Source organism: Aquila chrysaetos, chromosome 15 (genome assembly GCF_900496995.4).
Source record: "Aquila chrysaetos chrysaetos chromosome 15, bAquChr1.4, whole genome shotgun sequence".
In the NCBI taxonomy this organism is placed as follows: Eukaryota; Metazoa; Chordata; class Aves; order Accipitriformes; family Accipitridae; genus Aquila; species Aquila chrysaetos.
This window is the reverse complement of record NC_044018.1, coordinates 3,543,132-3,562,975: the sequence shown is the minus strand read 5'-3', so window position 1 is coordinate 3,562,975 and position 19,844 is coordinate 3,543,132. Positions and strand designations below refer to the sequence as shown.

General features: G+C 46.7%; 2 protein-coding genes across 2 annotated transcripts; one reads left to right on the top strand and one right to left on the bottom strand.

Moving 5' to 3' along the window:
• The first annotated feature begins 5,306 nt into the window (after positions 1 to 5,306).
• LOC115351255 (cygnin-like) lies at positions 5,307 to 6,765 on the top strand. The gene is made up of 2 exons (XM_030037831.2): positions 5,307 to 5,364; positions 6,627 to 6,765. The coding sequence occupies exons 1-2, from the start codon at positions 5,307 to 5,309 to the stop codon at positions 6,758 to 6,760; spliced, it is 192 nt and encodes a 63-aa protein (XP_029893691.1). The 3' UTR covers positions 6,761 to 6,765.
• An 8,738-nt stretch (positions 6,766 to 15,503) lies between these two features.
• Positions 15,504 to 16,171, bottom strand: LOC115350814 (small basic protein 1-like). The gene is made up of 2 exons (XM_030036755.1): positions 16,114 to 16,171; positions 15,504 to 15,634 (listed from the first exon to the last, which is right to left on the bottom strand). Exons 1-2 carry the CDS (start codon positions 16,169 to 16,171, stop codon positions 15,504 to 15,506), a joined length of 189 nt encoding a protein of 62 aa, XP_029892615.1.
• Between the last annotated feature and the right edge of the window lie 3,673 nt (positions 16,172 to 19,844).

The window sequence follows — 19,844 nt, the reverse complement described above, 5'->3', positions numbered from 1 at the left end:
CTCCTTCCCCCTTGAAAATGTGCCCAACATAATTTAATACAGATGAAAAACAAGGGGTCTAGCTTAAAACCAGCAAAGACCATCATTATTTAATTTGCTGGGTAAACTAGAGTTTATCTCTAGTTTTAAAGAGCTGTCAAGGTACCCACTTTCTACAACTGCATCCATTGCATCTGCCTTTCCTGGAGCACCTCATTAGCAGTATCATATAAGTCTAATTAATCTGGCAATTACCAATGCTGCACAGTAGAAATCCTCCATGCCTAATACTCTGAAGTAGGCTAGACCAAGTCTATGTTCACTGCTAAGCATTTTGGGAAAGATTTGCAAAAACTTGTAATTGCAAGGTAATGAAGAAGGGAAAATAAGCCCAGATTTATATCATGATGATGGACTATACATTTCTTATTACCACTCTCAAAAATATTTAATTTACTCATACTGAGGCAGACTGTGTAAACAATACAAGGATCGCAGACGTCACTACGCTTACCAGGAAAAAGCTGGAAAGAAATAAGCCCCATGAAAACATTTGTGCAAGGTGACAGATCTGCCTCGGGACAAATGGTTCTAGAATTTCTGGGGAAAAAAAATTAATTACATCAAGGCTAGATTGTAGCCGATTAAAAAATACAGTGAATAATATGTTTTGTGAAGAAACATAAAAGGTCCTTCCCCTCCTCTGCTGGCTTTTCTCCAGCTCTGCTGTTTCTCCTGTGGTGCAGAGTGCTTCAGCATCTCCCAGTAGCAGTTCCTTTCGTGTATCTGTAGACTCATCCAGACTCATCCTTTCTGCTCCTTGTGACTTAACTGAAAGGAAGAAATTATAGCTGTTGGGTTTGCATCTAGAAAACATGAAGCCACACAAACAGTGCAGCTTTTTGTGCTGAGCCAACATTAGCAATGAGTGGTGGTGTTTGTTTGAATTCAAATGTGAATAGCTGGAATGAGGGATTCCCTGTTGAACATTTATAGGAACATTCACATTCAATATCTATAAAATAAACTCTGCATCTGAAAAAAACCCCATTGCTTGTCAAGAAAAAAAGAAGCTGCTTAGTATAAGAGTAATGATTTCTTTTCCTTCAAAATTCCAGTAAATGGAATTATTAATTTTAAAAGGTTATGAATGGTCAATTGCAGAAATGAGCAGAGTTACTTCCCTGTAGTGGTCATGGGAAACAAGAAAAAGATAGAGTGAAAAACAAAGGGAAAACGCAAAGAATGAAGGAGGGTCTAGGAGGGTATGAACATGTAGTGGCAAATAGTCGGGAGGAGGCACAAAAAAGAGAGAAGGAATGGAGAAATCTGGAAAGGGGGTAAACGAGTAACAGATGAGAGACTGGGGAGAGTCTTTCTGCAGTTTACATTTCAGCAATCTGAACATACAAAATTTATAGCCATTGTAGATTGTATTAAAAATTGTCCCACTGCAGGTGGCCCAGACAAGAAGGCTCTGAAGGTGGTAATTCCTAATTTTGACCTTCCAGCTCTCTCTGTCTTCTCTAGCTTCCTAGCTGCTGTGTTACGTGGGTGAGCATGGAGAAAAACAAGAGAAAAGCAAAACAGTGTAGAAAATGCTCAAGCCTGAAGGCCAGGGGAGATCTTGGTGCGCCGGGAGCAAAGAACAATACCCATCAAAAACAAAGATAGAGACATTGGTGCTTGGAGATGGACTCCTGCCACGAGCGGCGCGGCAGGAGGAGAAACTTGAGCAAAGCCATCTCCAAAGAGGCGTTGTTTGCTTGCCGGCGTGTGCAATGTCACCCCGACCCGCTGGTCCCGCTCACAAAGGCAGCCGGCAGCCAGGTCCATGCTCCAGCGGGCTTCTCCTCGCCGGTCGCCGGCCACTTTCCCCAACCCGGACATGCCGAGGCGATTCCCCCTCCTCCAGATCCGGCTGCCAGGACTCTGCCGCCAGCACGCGCGGAGCCGCCGGGCACAGCTCTGCTCGGCCCGGTGCCAGCCGGGGCTGCCGGCAGCAGAGCTGCTCCCCAGAGGTGCGTGAATGAAGTCGGGGCACCCCGCTGATAAGCTCTCGGCGCTGTCTGCAAGGCACGGATACGATGGACAATCCCGGGGCGTCAGATCCGTCACGGAGAACAGTTCTGAGGGTGCCTCCATCCCCGACCAGTGCATTGGCAGTGAGGTTCCTCAAGGGTCTTCTCCAAATGTGGTGCTCTGGAACATCTTCATCACATTCATTTGGCTGAGCATTTTGTCTCAGTGTTGGGGGTTTTTTTCAGTATTGATCATGGCCTAAAGGAAGTGAAGGAAAAATGGTTTATGAACAGGAGTTAATAAATCTCCAGTTACCATGGTGATGGTAGAAGGACATCTCAGAAGGCTGTTCTGAGTCCTGAACTGTCCAGGGTCTTTATTAACAAATTGCATAATGGAATAAAGGTTGTGCTTGCTGAATTTGCAAATAGCAAGCTGAAAGGGACTGCAGCATGTTGGAGGACACTGGAGATAGATTGACATTTTTTTCCAAAAGACAGGAACAATTGGTGGAGAAGGTAGAATGAGCAATATCTGGCAATGCAACGATTCTGCAGGAGAGGTTTGGGGCTGCAGTGGGTAACAAGGTGCACATAATGGTACAATGTCATCCTGTTATGGAAAAGGCAGAAATCATTCTTTCTAAAAAAAAAAAAACAAAACCAACAGGGTTATCACTTGTTAAGGACTTAAATTAATCCATTTATTACTCCAAACTGCTAGACTTTCAGGTAGTATGCTCTTTACTGCTTAGGGCACCATACTTCAAGATGAGGTGGAATAGTTGGAGAGAGCCTAGAGCTGAGATGGTTAAGGGACCAAGAAAATACAATCTGTACCAAAAATCTGGAAAAATTGAGATCATGATCATGGGAAAAAAAAAATATAGGAGCCATGGTGCCCCACAAATCTGGAATAAAGAGTTCATAGGAAGGGACTAGAGTGGTCCAGGTGAGAAAGAGTAGGCTGAAACTGCAGCAATGACAATTCAGTGTTGTATATAGGATGTTGTATATAGGAGAGTGTTTCTAGTGGGATGGTGAATGGTGTCCTGAAGGAGGGCAAATGGTGTGGGAGAGGCCAGTTATTGGTGGTATTCCCAAAGAGGCTTAACAGCTTTCTGAGAGGGATGATTTAGGGTTGTAAGGAACTCTGCATGGGGGATGTGGAGCGGTGACTCTAAGGACATCTATGGTTCCATGCCTTTTTGGTAACAACATACATGAAATCACTATGGTTGCATCTTTGTTGGTAAACTGAACAGTGCCAGGGCCCACTCTATGGTCCTGATGCCAGTGGGCATACCCTGCCCACATCTATCATATTAAATTCAAGTCCACTCAAAGCAGGATGACCACATCCCAATCATGTTGGAAATCATACCTGTCCCATGCAGACTCCTGAATCATAGAATCATAGAATTATTTAGGTTGGAAAAGACCTTTAAAATCATCAAGTCCAACTGTGAAGTGTGGTGAGAAATGTGTTTGGAAAAGTCAGCCACAGAAGAGCAAAGGAGGTGATAGCAGGGACCCATCTAGCCAAATGTCTTCAGTCTGACAGGGGTGAATAGCTGATGCTTAGAACAGTGGAAGAACATGGCAAACATACAGCAGCATGTGTTTGGAAACCCCTCCGATTCCAGCAATCTGAGGTTTGGGGGGTTGCTGAATTGGTTGTAAATCCATATCATTGTGCTGAATGCCCCTCAATGGATTTTATGGATTTCATGGTATTATAGAATAATGCACAGTGGAAGGGAGCTCTGGAGGTCATCTGATCCGGCCAGCTGCTCAGAGCAGAGCAAACTTCAAAGTTAGATTGACTGCCGTACTTGCTTTCTGAACACATTTACAGTTTCTTTCTCCACAATATCCATGGCAATGAGTTGCACCATCCCGCTGTGTGCAGCGTGAAAGAAGATTTTCTTTTAGTGCATTGTATTTTTGTATGCCATCTCCTACTTATCTGGTTATGAGAAATGGAAAACCATAGTTCTCTCTTTGTTAGGACACTTACAGTTTTTACACTGCTGTCACATATCTCCATCTACTTGTCTCCTGGAGTGGAAGAGTCCCAGTATAATTACTATCTCACTGTCTGAAAATAAGTCCCCAGCTTTCACCGTCCTTGCTACCACGCTTTGTACCTCTTCTTGTCCTACTCTAGGTTTGCAGAGCGAGGCACACCAGCAGCGTGCACAGTATGCAGCATAAAGTACCCTCAAAACTGTCAGTGATACACTGTTTTTTGTCAGTGGCCATTGTAGTAAACCCTAACACTCAGTTTTCCTTTCTGACTGCCTCTGGACACTGAGGTGACTTTTTTCTGCAGTGGTCTTTGGGACCATCTCTTTCCTGGAAGGTGAAAGTAAGTTTGCCATCTCATTTGCTGTCTGCTTATGCTGCCACTCAGTGCTGAGATCCTTCTGCCTTGCAGACTCCTTGCAGTCAGCTTTTGTTTCACTGAAAACTCTTCTGTCATCATCAGACCTTCTCTGGCAGCAGGGATCAGGCTATCTCCATCCCAGAAATTAAGCACACTTGAGACCCCAGAGCTGTCTGGAGGTTTCGTGAGGGAGAGGTGATGATCAAAGTGTCTGGAAGTGGCTGGCTCATCCCGGTTTCTGGGAAAAGGCTCAGCTCCAGTGCTCCTGCCCATCAGTGGGATGAGAGGGGACAACAAAATGGGCTACATTGAACACGGTGTTTGCTAAATTTATCAGAGGAGGGTTGCAGTCATGGTTCCCAAGAGGGTGATACAGGGACATTGGGTCCTTCCCCAGCCAAGGCTGCTCACACCAGGGCCCCTCTCCGCTTGTCCAGCCCCACACAGTGACAGGTCTAGACAACAGAGGGAGAATTATCAGTGCATCATGGTCACAGCTCAGCCCTATTGCATGCAGTTGCATCCCTGCCAAAGGCTGAGAAAGGCCTGAAGCCCTTTGATATTGATCTTGTTTCCTATCAGGTCCCTCTGCTCCAGCAGATCTGTTCTATCTACTCACCGTTCACTCCTGTCACACTCAATGGTTTTCATTTGAATTGGGTATTGATACCAGATCTGGGGAGAGCAGGGTTTTGCCAACACAGCCAGGTGCAGGGTGGAGGGGCCAGCGGTTGTGCTGTGCAGTGAACCATGAGAGGTCCCGTGAGCAACAGGACCTCCCCCAGAACCCTCCTCTCTGCTCAGGAACACACTATAAATATGAGGATGCCCAGCCTTGCCACTCAGCAGCGTCCAGCTCAGGCTCTCTCCAACCCTCCTCTCTCCAGCCTTGCTGAGTTCCTCACCGAGCCCCAGCCATGAGGTTCCTCTACCTTGTCTTCACTTTCTTCCTACTGGTCTCCTTGGCTGTCCCAGGTAAGAGGGTTATTTCTTTGGAGGGTGGGCTGGGCAACCGTGGGAGAACCAGAGAGATGAGGATCAGTGGACCGTGCTTGATAGGCAGCTTGAGGAAATGTGGTCTCTGTTGGCTTTAAAGGCTGTGGTTTGGTGGCCCACATAAAGGTGTCTAGTCCTTCAGGTATGCAGATGCATGCTGGTCTCCTGCGAATGCACAGGTGACTTGGTTGCCTCAGGTTGTCTTAAATGGGGCTCTATGCTCATGTGCAGGCAAATGAGTCTTTAAAGAAAAACTCACTTTAAAGTACTGTAAGATGCACAGTTAGGATGTTTTAGACATTTGTGACACCTTCTAGGTCAAGGTGAGCTGGGCCTTGGTGTAATTATTTTAGCCATGGAGTGCCAAATGAGTGCTGGATGTCTTTTACAGAGACACCAGCGTCCTGGACATTTCCTGCTCAGATGATGCCACCTTTTGTGTCACACCAGTTCTGAGTATATCTGCAGGGTCCAGTTCCGAGTATATCTTCAGGGTCCAGTTCCATCACATTTTTAGCGTGCACTGCTGACAGATATCCCTCCAGTTCTGGTTCTCGCCTCCCTTTTCCATGAACGAAAGGGAGATTTGGGGCTCATAAGGGTTCCCAGTCTAATATCCCTTCACTCTGGACATAATTTCCCAGCTATTTTAGGCCAACAGTCTCCCACCCCGGTGCCTGGTGATTGGCACTTGAATGTCTTTTAACACATGCAGGTCAGATTTCTGGTTACCACAGGAACTGCCACCTGTGAAACCCTCCATATTTTTTGGAACACCAGCTCAGTTTTTTGAAACTGCTTTGGTATTGCTTTTCCTGGTTTTTTTTGTTGTCCTGACAACACTTATCCTGTCTCTTAACGAGAGGTGCAAGACTGCACAGATGAGCATCTTTATGAACTTTGGTTTTGGGGTGTCTCTCAATGCGGGCAAGGAATCTGCTCTCCTCGGGAGCATCTCTTTCCCAGACCGCGCCTGTGTCATCAACTGGCCCTGTAGTCACCGGCCGGGGGGAAAGGGAGTTTCTCAGACTTGTGCTCTTCAAGGTCCCCCCTGCTTTGGGGCTGGGCTTGGGCAGGAGCGGTGGACGTGCGGGAGGATGGAGCAGGACCTCCCCCCAAGCAGGGTCTCGTCCTTCGGACCACTGCCCCGCTTGTCCCTGGAGGTGACGGGAGGGCATGGCGGGGGGGCCCAGAGGCACCTATCCTGACCCAAGCCCTCTCCCTCTGTCTGTCCCTTGCAGGCTACGGGCAGATAAGGAAGCACTGCCCCAAGGTGGGGTACTGCTCCAGCAAGTGCGGCAAGGCGGACGTGTGGTCCTTCTCCTCCGACTGCAAGTACTACTGCTGCGTCCCCCCCGGCTGGAAGGGGAAATAGGAGCCGAAGAGGACGCACCTGGGGAAGAGGAGGCACCGCGGTGGCTTCGGGAGCAGCTTCTTAACTCTCTAACCCGATTGCCATCCCCCCCTCTCGATAATTAAAAAGAGAAAAAAAGGCGATGTAATTCTGGTGTGTGTAGTGTGGTTACTTGCGTCCCCGTGATCCCAAGTTAAAACACATTCTCCAAGCCCAGTCCGAAAGGCCCATTAGCAGCACGTCTTATTGTTCTTTTTGCGCAAAATACGTAACAAAAGTGCTAAACATATGGAGTTTCCCACAGTAAATTCAGTCAATGGTGGGTGAAAAAGGTCTGTTTGTAATACCACCCTCCTGGGTGTCCGTTTCCTTACTGAGCCTCATAGCAAAACCCATGGGTCTCATGTGTGGGAGGGAGCCTAGTTCAGTCTTGAGGCTCAAAAAATCGGTATCCAGCTGAGATCCTGGCAAGACTGTTGTTACCATGACTGGGTAACAAGCAGGAATGGATGCAGTAATTCAGACTCCCTTCAGCATCTTCCAGAGACCTTCTTTCGAAGGATTGTCCTGGTTTCAGCTGGGATAGATTTAATTGTCTTTCTAGTAGCTGGTGTAGTGCTATGTTTTGGGTTCAGTATGAGAAGAATGCTGATAACACACTGATGTTTTCAGTTGTTGCTCAGTAGTGTTTAGTCTAAAGTCAAGGATTTTTCAGCCTCTCATGCCCAGCCAGCAAGAGGGCTGGAGGGGCACAAGAAGTTGGGAGGGGACACAGCCAGGACAGCTGACCCCAACTGGCCAACGGGGTATTCCAGACCATGTGATGTCATGCCCAGTATATGAACTGGGGGGAGTGGGGGTGGGGGGATCACTGCTCAGGGACTAACTGGGTGTTGATCAGTGGGTGGTGAGCAATTGCATTGTGCATCATTTGTATATTCCAATCCTTTTATTATTGCTGTTGTCATTTTATTAGTGTTTTCATTATCATTAGTTTCTTTTTTTCTGTTCTGTGAAACTGTTCTTATCTCAACCCATGAGTTTTACCTTTTTATTTCCAATTATCTCCCCCATCCCACTGGGTGGAGGGGGAAGTGAGTGAGTGGCTGCGTGGTGCTTAGTTGCTGGCTGAGGTTAAACCATGACAAAGATCTTTGGGAGAGCATCATTCCTGCCCTCTTGTTCCCAAAAGTTTCTCTGCTGAGACCACCTACAAGAGCACCTATTGGAGTCATTCACAGGTGCCTGCTGTGAGCATACAGCAGCTGTAGCAGGGTCTGTAAAGGGGCTATTTGCAGCAGCCTTTTCTGCTATGATGATTATGTCCATCCTCATCTGTCTCACCCTGTGTAGTCACCATAGGTACCTTCCATATTGAAAACTGGGCCATTGACTTTTAAATTATGTCCTGTTTCATGCTCCTGTGTCCTAGCTGTGGTTTTGTGAGTGCTGGTAATGATCAGGTCTGCTGAAATCTTGTAGCATCCGAAGGTGTCCTTGGATTGTGGGGAGAAAGAGCCACAGGGCTGGAGAAACCCAAGAATTGTAAGGGTACACAATGAAACAAAACAGGGATTGGTGAAAGTTAAAAATGTAGATAGAGGGACCTAAACAGGAGCACTGAGAGATCACCCAGTAATGACCAGCAGTTGCTGAAGGCATTCAAGGAGCTACCTGCAAGCATGATAAACCCACACTGGTCCATGGCAAGCTTCCACCTCCTCCTCTTCCAGTAAATACATAGCCAGCTTGAATAAAGCCTATTCCATTTCCAACGACCTCTGTGGACCTTGGGTGGGGAATGAATAAATGGAAAGGTGAAGAGAAACACATAACTAAAACCTCTGCAGCAGATTAGAAAAGGGGCTGCAAACTGCCTGTTTTGTTTTCCCACTCGGTCGTTCCTAGAAAAGGAACAATTTTGGGAACCTAACACATCTCTGACAGCATCAGCTCTGACCTCCCAGTGAACTCTGGTGTTGTCAAAATACCTTCTCACCAACTCGGGAGAAACAGTAGTTCTCTGTGTTGTAAAATTAGGGCACTGTTAATAATCTCTTTTAGGATGTTCTCTATGCCACTCATCCAGGACTTGGTTTGGTGTATGTGAGCCCAAGTATTTTACAAGTCTTGAATCGCCCTTGTCTCTTGGTACCCTGAAGTCATCGTGGAAATGGTCACTATTTCAGCAGAGGATCCTTCCTCAGTCATCATCTGTATTTCCTTACTAATACATTTTCTTTCACCGGTGAATTTAGTAAGAAAAGCAAAAAAGATAAGGGGCCTTAAGACTTGAGGTTCACAGGGGTCCAAACAAATCTGGAGAAGAAACCATATTTTTCAATGGCAAAGCAGAGACACCATCATATTTGTAGACTGCTGTAGAGCATGTGCAGGAGTGGAATAATGAAGTGATCATTAATTGCTATTGGTTGTCATCTAAAACCACATCACTAATGCAGTTGTTTATTCACCCCTCTCACGTGAAGCTTTCATGGTGTTCCACCTCTTGAAAGGACAGGTATTTGGGAAAAAACTCTTTGTCTTTGTATCTGGCAGCTAGAGTAACTTGAGAAATTAGGGTAAGTACCGGTTAAAACAGCACCATAAATTGCAGCTCCAAAAGAAAGGATGTTTTTCTGAGCCCTGCTTCTGGAAGCTGCAGGGTATAATAGATTGGATCCTGGCTGTAAGATTTTTTTTCCCACTGCTTTCCTCTATATCTTATTTTCAGTGAAATATAATGACTTCTGCAGAAACAAGCTGCATACAGCAGCAAAAACCACTTTCCACACAAATCTGGAGCTGCCATATTGTCTGGTGCTATACATTTTAAAGATCTGTCTTTTCTTGTAGTGACAGTCAGTGCATCTGCCCTGGAAGAAAGAGGAATGCCAGGCATAATGAAAACGTCTGGTCCAACGATTCGTGTTAATATGCCCATCTGCTTCTCTGTCACTCGTACCTACGTATAATCACAGACAGTGATCAGGGCAGAGTCTGCACTGGCTTTTTTGCATCGGGACGTGGACCTTTCTGGTTGAGTGCAGTTTGTATAAATAGCAAAGCAATGACCCGTCAGGGCTTCTTCTAGTTGATGCTTCCCCGATAAGAGGGAGGCTGAAAGCTCACCAGATCTCAGATTTCACTCTCTGAATGGCACATACGAGTCTCGGTGCCTCTAACTCTTCCCTCTTCTTGTACAGGGATATTAGCTGTCATTAAAAAGAGGTAAACGCTTTTGCCCTGAAACAGGAAAATCAAAAAAGAGCAAATAAAGGGTCCCAAAATGTCTGGCTGAAATTCCCAAGATTTATTAAGCAATACAGTGTAATGATGCTGTTCCCTGTTCTCTCTTCCTCTCCTAATTACTTTCATTCCCGGTCTCTACTGGGCATGAAATAACCAACATAGAGCCATTCATTTGACATATAAAATTACTTTGATTTTTCCTATGTGCATCACTCTACATCGATCTGCACTGAATTTCATCAGCCAGTTTACGAGCTAGCCGCTCAAAACAGCGAGATCCTTCCGCAGCCATCACCTTCGTTACCCTGAACAATACAGCACCAGTAGAAAATTTTGCCACCTTTCCAGATCTTTTATGATCAAATTTACCACTGTAGCCCCAACAGTGACTTCCCACAGCGCTCCCCATGACCTCTTTCTCCTGCAGCTTGGCCCCATAGTGCTGGTCCCTGCCTCCTGCATCCCCATCTCTCTAGTCCTCAAGTCCGTTGCCTCCTTCTGGGAGCTCTAGCAGGCTTTTAGGACAGGATTTTCCTCTGGTTTTTTCCCATGTTATTATATTTATAACTGGTACAATCCTGGCTTGCAATTCTATAGGACCTTTTAAGTTGGTTTGGGGGTTTTTTAATAACATTAGCATCTCCCCATCTTTGCGCAGTAAATCTTTGTTAAGCAATAGATCAGACACTGCAGTCAGGAGGGCAGCTATTTCATCTTTGAATTCCTTTAGGACTTTTTTGGGGAAAAGATCTGGGTACTGGTGATTTCTTGCTGCTTATTTCCTCTCTTTCACCTCCTTTACATTTAAGACAAGTCCTTTGATGAGTCCCCACAAAGGAGAGTTCAGCATGAAGACCTCTCTTCTTTCTTGCAAGGTGAACGCAGCTGCAAATATTTCATTTGGTTTCCATGGAGTGGCCTTAGCTTTTATTAGCTTTACTGCTCTGACCATCTCCTGCCCTACACGCTCTTCATCAGGCTTCCTGTTCCTGATGTGTTCAGAAAAAAAGAGACTTATTTTAAGGGGTTTCTTAAAGTTGCAAGTTCTTCCTGCAATTCTCTGCTGAGTTGCCTTACTGTGTTTTACACTTTGTCAAGCACAGTTTATTATCTTTTCTATTTTCTGTGTTTGGACACAATTTCAGCTGCTTCTTTCTAACAACCTCCCTCATCCCACTGTTCTGCTATGACCTTTTCCTTCTGCTCTTTCTCAGGGCTTTTTTTAATAGGTGTCATACATTTTCTCTGAGTCTGCAATATAGTGGCCTTAAATAGCTCCCACAGTGCTTGCAAAGAATCTATTTGCAAGGATTTAACTCTTTTAGCTGTCCCTTTTGTCTTCTTTTTAACAATTTCCCCAATTTTATGTAGCCTCCTTATTGAAATTAAGCACAGAAGTAGTGGCCTTTTCATCCCTTGCTGCTCCAGCAAAGATGTGGATTGTAAGTACCGTATGATCTGTGCCGCAGAGGAGCTCTCCCAAGCTAAAACTTTGCACCAAGTCCAGTGTGTTAGTCAGAACTGAGTGCTGTTTCTCAGTTATTTAGCATACCAAAGGCAGTGCTGAGAAGTCACTTGTTATGTCTTTGTCTCCTACTGCTAGGTCGGTGAGCCTATAGCTGGTATTTTCTCCCTGTAAACATATGAAAACCGTGTAATCCAGTAATTTATCAGCACTGGCTTCATAAGGTATAAATATTCAACTACTTCTCCTATAAAAGGTGCTTTCCGGGACATAAATCTGCTTCTTGGCATAGCTAGAATTTATAATAGGAACAGACTGAAATTAGAGAGAGACCATATTTTTAGCAGTAATGGTGACTGACCACGCTAGGGAAGAAATGTTTTCTCTTTTTCTTGGACATCTGTTCACGCCTGGATACCTTTGTCCAAGAAATTCACTTCTGGGCAACTAATCCCCTCCAAGACAAGGTCTGGGCACAGTTTCTGAGATCTTCTGTACCAGAGCTCTACTCTGGGAAGACAGGACTGTGTCATCCACCTATCTTACACCATCATACCCAAAGCACCATCCAACACGCAACAAGTAGCACACTTTCAGTGCAATGCTGTAAAATGTGTGATGTTGGAGGTTACTGTTTTAGACTCTGTGCTTTTGCTCATTCTTCTTCTGAAAGCCCAAAACTGCCACAAGCACCTTCCATGTATGCAATATAATCTGATTGCATGTCTCTTTTGGATGCTCAGCTTCATGATGCCAAGAGGAAGGTTTAGCCCTGGAAACCACTTCTTGTTGGTGTAATAGCTCAATATTTCTCTCTCATAATGCCAGTCTGTTATCACTGATTTCTGAGACACCAGAACACAATCCCTGCCATTTTTACATTTTTTCTTTCGTACATGTCATCACCAGTACATCTCCCTGCTTTCAGTGTGTGTATAAATAAGACTGGTTCAAGTGCTCTCTGCAAGCTTACGCTTCCTACGTGGTCCTGGAATAACAGCCTTTGTGATCAAAAAGTCTCCTACCATTATTGACCATCCTTACAAGAGACCGGTCAAATTTTTGTTCGTGTCAGCTCCTGTTTTGCTTCCAAAGGCAGCCATTGAAAATCTCTTGGATGCCATTCACAAAGGGGCCTTTTGCTTTCCTTTGGTGGAGACAGCTTGGACAAACAGCACGTCCATGCAACAGAGACAACACTTTTGCAGCCAAAACATTTGCTGTAAGCAGCCGGTGTCCCTCGCTGCCTGCTCCTCACTCGCTTCTTCTGAAGATGAATGTGTAGCGTCTGCAGGATGCTCTACCATTGCAAGAAGAGATGAGTGGCCCAGAGAGGTTTTGGACATATATTTCCTGGCTGTCAGGACAGGGCAAACACAGCTTCTTTTTCCTTCAAGTGCCTTTCACGGTGGAAATGTTAGATGGCTGCACTGCTGTTCTGAAAGAGGTGAAAAAGCAAAAAACATATTTAACGTTAGCACAAAGTGCACGTGTATGAAATGTTAACTGGTTTGTGTAGCAGAGCTGCATCCCGCCTGCTCTCCCTGTTTCTGCGGGCAGTGGAGATAAAAGCCAGTTGCAGTGGATGAACCCCCAAATTGCGACATGTGTAACTCATGTAGCTGGGAAATGCAGTGTTAGCATTCAGGGCGCCTGGGCAGAAGAGGCCAGGCAATTTCCCTCTGCCTTTTTTTTTTTTTTTAGAAAAATCCACATGCCATGTCTTTGAGAGCTTCTCTGCTGCAGGAGCACTGTGTTGCTCTGGGAGATCCCAGGTCCAATCTTCTGCTGATAGAAGAAGTGGGATCTGAAGATGAAGGAAGCCTGTCTCCCTCACTCTTTGCATTACACCCATGTCAAATTCCAGGCTGAAACCCCCCAAAGAGGACTCATGCCTTCCCTCCTGTTGTTTAGTGCAGTTGGAGGGTCCCTCTGCTCCCCAAGAGGCTGCAACAAGGTGCCCTAGGAGGTCACACAGCTGCACATGGTAGGGCCAGTAACAGGGGGGAACAGTCATTCTCCTAACAACAAAAATTTGAAATAAACTGCTGGTGTCAGAAACTTTCTTAAGCTGCAGAAACATTTTGAAGGCTGGAGATGCAGCAGAGCGAAAGGCACCACTTCAAAACCCCATTTTGCAGTTCATTCACTTTCACATGGCTTTTCTTTTCACTCTCCTCACACAATGCTTATTTTTTTCTTGGGGAAAAATGGGAAAGAAACAGCAAAGGGTTTTTTTTGTTGTTGTTCAGTGTTTCCTTTTGCAATTTTTATTATTTTATCAAACTTTCAACCTCGTGTGTCTGTAAAGTCTTTCCGCCAACACCTCATGGTTTTAGGTAAATTTTCCTTCTTTCATATCCTGTTGTCTGGGGTCAGGTGAAGCTTGACAAATTACTGCTTTGAAGACGACAGTCTGTGGCTCTTGGTGAGCCATGCTGTATCATATCATCAAGCATGACATTTACCTGCTGCCTATCCTTGCCTGATCTCAGCCCCCATGGACTAGATGTTAAGCCCCTCACACTCAGTATCTCACAGTACGCACCTAGTTTGGAAAGAGACTCATTCCTCTTAGTAAGAAAAATATAAGAAGTCCCACTGTTGCCACAGCTTTGTCAGGATTCCTGTATCCTTGGTTAGTCTTTAAACTGATAATGTTTTTAAAGTTATCAGATTTCACATTTATCCTATGTCCTAAGGATAAAATAAAGGAGCATAAGGCTGCTCACTAGGTTATTTCTGTTTGCCCCCCAAATTGCTTAGTACGCAGTCATTTAGACCACAGTGGTCAGTAGCAAGTCCCTTGGAGCACCTTACATTGCACGTACAGACACAAAGGGTGGCTTCAGCTCTCGGGTTGGCAGCAGACACGCTGCAGGCACCGTGTGTTCAGAGTTCCCTGGCAATCAGAGGAGTTTGGAACAAATACAGAAATTAGCCTTAGGAAGAAATTACTTTTCCCCCCAAGTCTGTGTACTGGCTGTAGTACCAATGTCTCTGCTGACCACAGAGGAGGCTGCAGAAGAGAGGAGACACAGACCTTCCCCCTGTAGAAATTAAGCAATCTTTCTGCAAGGAGAGGTCTGTATCTCTTCTCTTCTCCTGCAGCATCCTTCAGTCCAACAAATACCAGTGCAGTAGCCTTCTTCTGGGTTTGAAAGGCCCCATGGCTGGAAACTTATTTTGACACAAACGCCTCACCCTCCAGTATTGGTCCTGAGGCTTGTCTGGCTGCCCGTTGCCAGAATGCTCTGAGCCATGCAACACCAGATCGCTCCATGTCCCCCTGCAGAAAGCCTGGGGTGAATAGTTTATCACGCAGTGGAGAGGGTAGGGAAGCGGACACTGAAGAAATCCACCTTGTCTGTTCTTCCATTACTGGTGACCCCCAAAGGAGTAATCTGGTCACAGGCTATGTTGAGAAGTCACTTGCTTTGTGCAAGGGTGTCCACGACAGCCACGGGACCACGAAACCTGAGTGGCTGCACTGGGATGAGGGTGCTCTATAGGCACCCCAGGAGTGGGGTTTGAGGGGTGCAAGGGGAAGGTGGTGGCTGTTCGCCTCCCGTCTCTGCCCCCGCAATGGGACTGAGGTCCCCAGTGCAGAGGCTGAATGGGACTGGTGGAGCATTGGGGGCTGTTGCATCCCCTAGAACTAAACTGGGATTCAAGTTGTGGAGAAGGGAGACACAATATTAGGCAATCTGTCCTCTCCCAGCCTTTGCCACCACCCTGCTTTGAAGCAACGGGAAAATCCCAAAGCCTTTTCTCTTCCAGTGTGTTATTTTTGTGTCACAGGTCTGGGGCTGTCAGAAGTGTCTGGGGCTCTCAGAGGTGTGTCGTGGTCACGGTCCAGGGAGGTCTGGGTGCAGAACCTCTCCTGGAGCTCCCCTCCCAGGAGGTGAATGAATCACACAGCACACAGAAATCATATCTGCCCATCTTTACTTCAAAGCAGTGAACACCGTCTCGGTTACACCATGAATACATCGCCAGAAGCCCCACCACGAGTGCTGCTCTTCCTCTGCTCTTGGACTCTCCTAATCATTTTCCCTTTTTGGGTGGGGGGATGCAGCAGTACATCTTCGCGCAGGACTGGCTGAAAGTCCACTCGTCCCTTTTGGCACACACGTAGGAACAGTACCCATCACAAGTGCCCTTAGACTGCCCGTACCCTGTGGTGGGAGGGAGAGAGAGATGTGTTATAAGAGAATATGTCAGACACTGTAGGAGGGCAGAGCCCCAAAAGTTATCTCCTTGCTGGCTCCGGTGTGGTACTGATGCTCAGGGTACCTTTGGGTTTAGACCCACATAGAATAGGACCCAAGCTTTCTGTCCCCATTGAGCTGGGGGACCACTGGACTCTTTAAAAGTCATGCCTCTACACATGTCAGTGCTGGAACCTGCTGGCAAGATCCCTTTGCATGAGCATGAGAGACAGGCATTTGCAGTGTGGCATTCATCTCATCCCAACTCGGTTGGGTAAATCATCAGCCAGAGCCAGCTGCAGGTAGCTGATCTCCACTCCCAAACCGGCGTGAGATCAACCACCTCCCTCTGACCCAAGGCACAAAGGCTGGAGAGGGGACAGGCACCCATACCCCAGCGTCCGGGGTCAGCCCCAATTTCTCCACCCCATGCATTGCCATCTTACCTGGGGTGGCCAAGGAGAAAAGCAGGAGCACAGCAAAGACTGCGCAGAGCACCCTCATGCTCGGAGGCCAGCGGAGATCTCGGTGCAGTGGGAGCAAAGTAGGTCTGAGATGGCTACGGTGGGTGACCTTGGAGGCCCTGGGTTTTATAGAGGGACTCCTGCCACGAGCGGCGCGGCAGGAGGAGAAACTTGAGCAAAGCCATCTCCAAAGAGGCGTTGTTTGCTTGCCGGCGTGTGCAATGTCACCCCGACCCGCTGGTCCCGCTCACAAAGGCAGCCGGCAGCCAGGTCCATGCTCCAGCGGGCTTCTCCTCGCCGGTCGCCGGCCGCTTTCCCCAACCCGGACATGCCGAGGCGATTCCCCCTCCTCCAGATCCGGCTGCCAGGACTCTGCCGCCAGCACGCGCGGAGCCGCCGGGCACAGCTCTGCTCGGCCCGGTGCCAGCCGGGGCTGCCGGCAGCAGAGCTGCTCCCCAGCGGTGCGTGAATGAAGTCGGGGCACCCCGCTGATAAGCTCTCGGCGCTGTCTGCAAGGCACGGATACAATGGACAATCCCGGGGCGTCAGATCCGTCACGGAGAACAGTTCTGAGGGTGCCTCCATCCCCGACCAGTGCATTGGCAGTGAGGTTCCTCAAGGGTCTTCTCCAAATGTGGTGCTCTGGAACATTTTCATAGAATCATAGAATCACAGAATGGTTTGGGTTGGAAAGGACCTTTAAAGTTCATCTAGTCCAACCCCCCTGCCATAAGCAGGGACATCTTCAACTAGATCAGGTTGCTCAGAGCCCCGTCCAACCTGACCTTGGATGTTTCCAGGGATGGGGCATCCACCACCTCTCTGGGCAACCTGGGCCAGTGTTTCACCACCCTCAGTGTAAAAAATTTCTTCCTTATATCTAGTCTGAGTCTACCTTCTTTTAGTTTAAAACAACTACCCCTTGTCCTATCACAACAGGCCCTATTAAAAAGTCTGTCCCCATCTTTCTTCTAAGCCCCCTTTAGGTACTGGCAGGCTGCAATAAGGTCTCCCCGGAGCCTTCTCTTCTCCAGGCTGAACAACCCCAACTCTCTCAGCCTGTCCTTATAGGAGAGGTGCTCCAGCCCTCTGATGTCAAGTCAGAAATTGAAAGGGACTACAAAGCATTAGAGGACAGGATTAGCATTCCAGTAGATCTTCTCATGCTAAAGAGATAATGGAAAAAATATAATTAAGTAACCAGGAAAGCTACCTTGTCTATACAGACAAGAATATTTAGCTGGAGAATACAGATCAAGGAGTTTCTGGCTGTATGGCAGTTCTGCAGGGAAAATTTGGGTTGCAATGGCTTATAGGAAGGCATAAATGAGCAATGTCATGGTGTTGGGAAACCAGCACTAGTTGTCCTACAAGTATAAACAAAAGCCGAGTTTGTAAAACACAGGACGTACCCACAGCACTGTGCCCCCTTTAAAAGTGCCTCCATCCAGTTTTGTACACCGTGCTTCGAGAAAGCGAAGAAATGGCTGAAGGGAGCTCAGAAAATGGCAGGAGGTCAAGAAGATGTGACCAGTAAGAAAAGACTGAAGGAAGTGGAATAATGATGATCAGGAAAGAGAAGACATGGAAAACATTAAAGTCCTTAAATCCACAAAAGACAATAGTTTGGAAAGGGATGGTCTGTTCTTGGTGGCCAGGATGAGAAGACAGTGACTCCAGCTGCAGCAAGAGGTCCTCACTTCAGTTACAGGAGAACCTTTGTAATGACAGGGCTGTACAGCAGCAGAAAGGATTGAATAAGGGGAGGGTGGAGACACCATCACTGAAGGTCTTCAAGAAAAAATGGACAAACTCCTGAGAATGACAGTTAGAAACAGTGGCGGTGAAGCAGGCAAGGTGTACAGTCCCCTCACCCTTACTTTTAGTCGGTTTCTGTACTCAAATAAGGTCACAGAGAGGAACGTAAGACCGAGCCAAGTCAGAGTGCAGAGTCTGGTTCGGGCCGAAGCGAGTGGCTGGGAAGGAGTCCAAGAACATGCGTTTACACTCAGTAAAATTCCCCACCCTCCAGTAACATGAAGTTTGGTGACTTCCTCAAGAAGGTTTTTTATCTGATTTTTTTAATTTGTACCTGCTTCATTAATTTATAAACTGCTTTTTCAATACATTTGTCTCTTCAATACATTTTGACTTCTTGAACAAGTTCCATGTTTCAGCTATGCTCAGTGTGAAAGAGGATTTTTTGGGTTACTTTTTTGATAAATGCCTGATTTACTATTGCATCTCACCTATTTCTTGGGTTATAAAAAGTCAACAACCATAGTTGTCTCTTCCTTAGGCCACTCAAATTTGTACAGCCTTGTGATATACCTCCAGTGTGTTTCTTCCCTGAGCTGATGAGTGCTAGTATATTTAATTTTACGAAATCCAATCCCTGGCTCTGCCACCTTCCTTTTCACCTCTTCCTGCCCTACTGTAGGCCATCAGGGATGGGGAGATGAGCAGTGCACACAATACAGTGCGATACCCCACAGATTGATGCAGTGATACAATGCTTTCTTTTGTCTTAGTAACTTTCTTAAGATTTCTTAATATAAAATTTTCCATTTTTTGGTACTTATCTGCTGTTTTCAGAGCACTTGCTTCAAGGATCCCAAACCTTCTTCCTAACTCGCTTTAGGTAATTCAGACCCATCATTTGTACAGAGATTATATATTTTTCCAAATTTACAACCTTAAACTAACTGACACTGATTCAGCATTTGACATTTTGCTGCCCTCTTACTCAGTGTTGTAAGATCTGTCTGCTGCCCTTTGCAGAGTTAGGTTTGATGGTATTCAGTAATTTTGCAGCAGCAGCAGCTTCTGTCCCTTCACAAGTCGTCTCTTTTTTTCTGGCTGTTTATAAAGCTATTAAACAGGCCAGTGAACTGGGGTTGGAAAAGCTCCTTTGCAGAGCTCTGGTCATGTTTGAAACCCCCGATCTGTCTGGAGGGTTTGTGAGGAAGAGGTGATGATCAAAGTGTCTGCTCATCCAGGCTCCTGGGAGCTCTCAGCCCCAGTGCTCCTGCCCATCCATCAGAAGGGGTGAGAGGCGACAACAAAAGAGACTGCATTGAACATGATGTTTGCTAAATTTATCAGAAAGATTTTGCAGACATGGTTCCCTTCACAAGCAGAGATGGGAACACGGGTCCTTTCCAAGCCAACAGCCCCACATGGTGACCAGTCCGGACAATGGAAGGAGAGTTATCGGTGCATCGTGGCCACAACTCAGCCCTATTGCATTCAGTTGCATCTCTGCCAGATGTTGGGAAAGGCCTGAAACCTTGTGATACTGATCTTGTTCTCCCCTCATCATTATACCTGCAGATCTCTATCAGTTCCCTCTGACCCATCAGCCTGGTCCTAACAACTCTGCTGTTGACAGCCCCTATTCGTTTCTGCTCTCATCAAGGCCAGTCTGCTGAAGTCGTATCTGATGTTGGGTAGCCAGATCTGGGGGAAGGAGGTGGCTGCCAGCACACTTGGGTGCCCGTGGGAAATTCTGGGGCTCGTGCCACGACTGCACATCCAGCCACAAATAGCATGACTTGGGTGAATTCCCGTGTCTCCCCGGCATCCTCCCCTCTGCGGGGAAACACTCTATAAAAACTGGCAGCCGCAGCCTCCCTGTATACCACCTCCTCCCTTCGAGCTCACCCCGAGACTTCTCTCTCCAGCCTTCCTGAGATCCCAGCTCAACTCCAGCC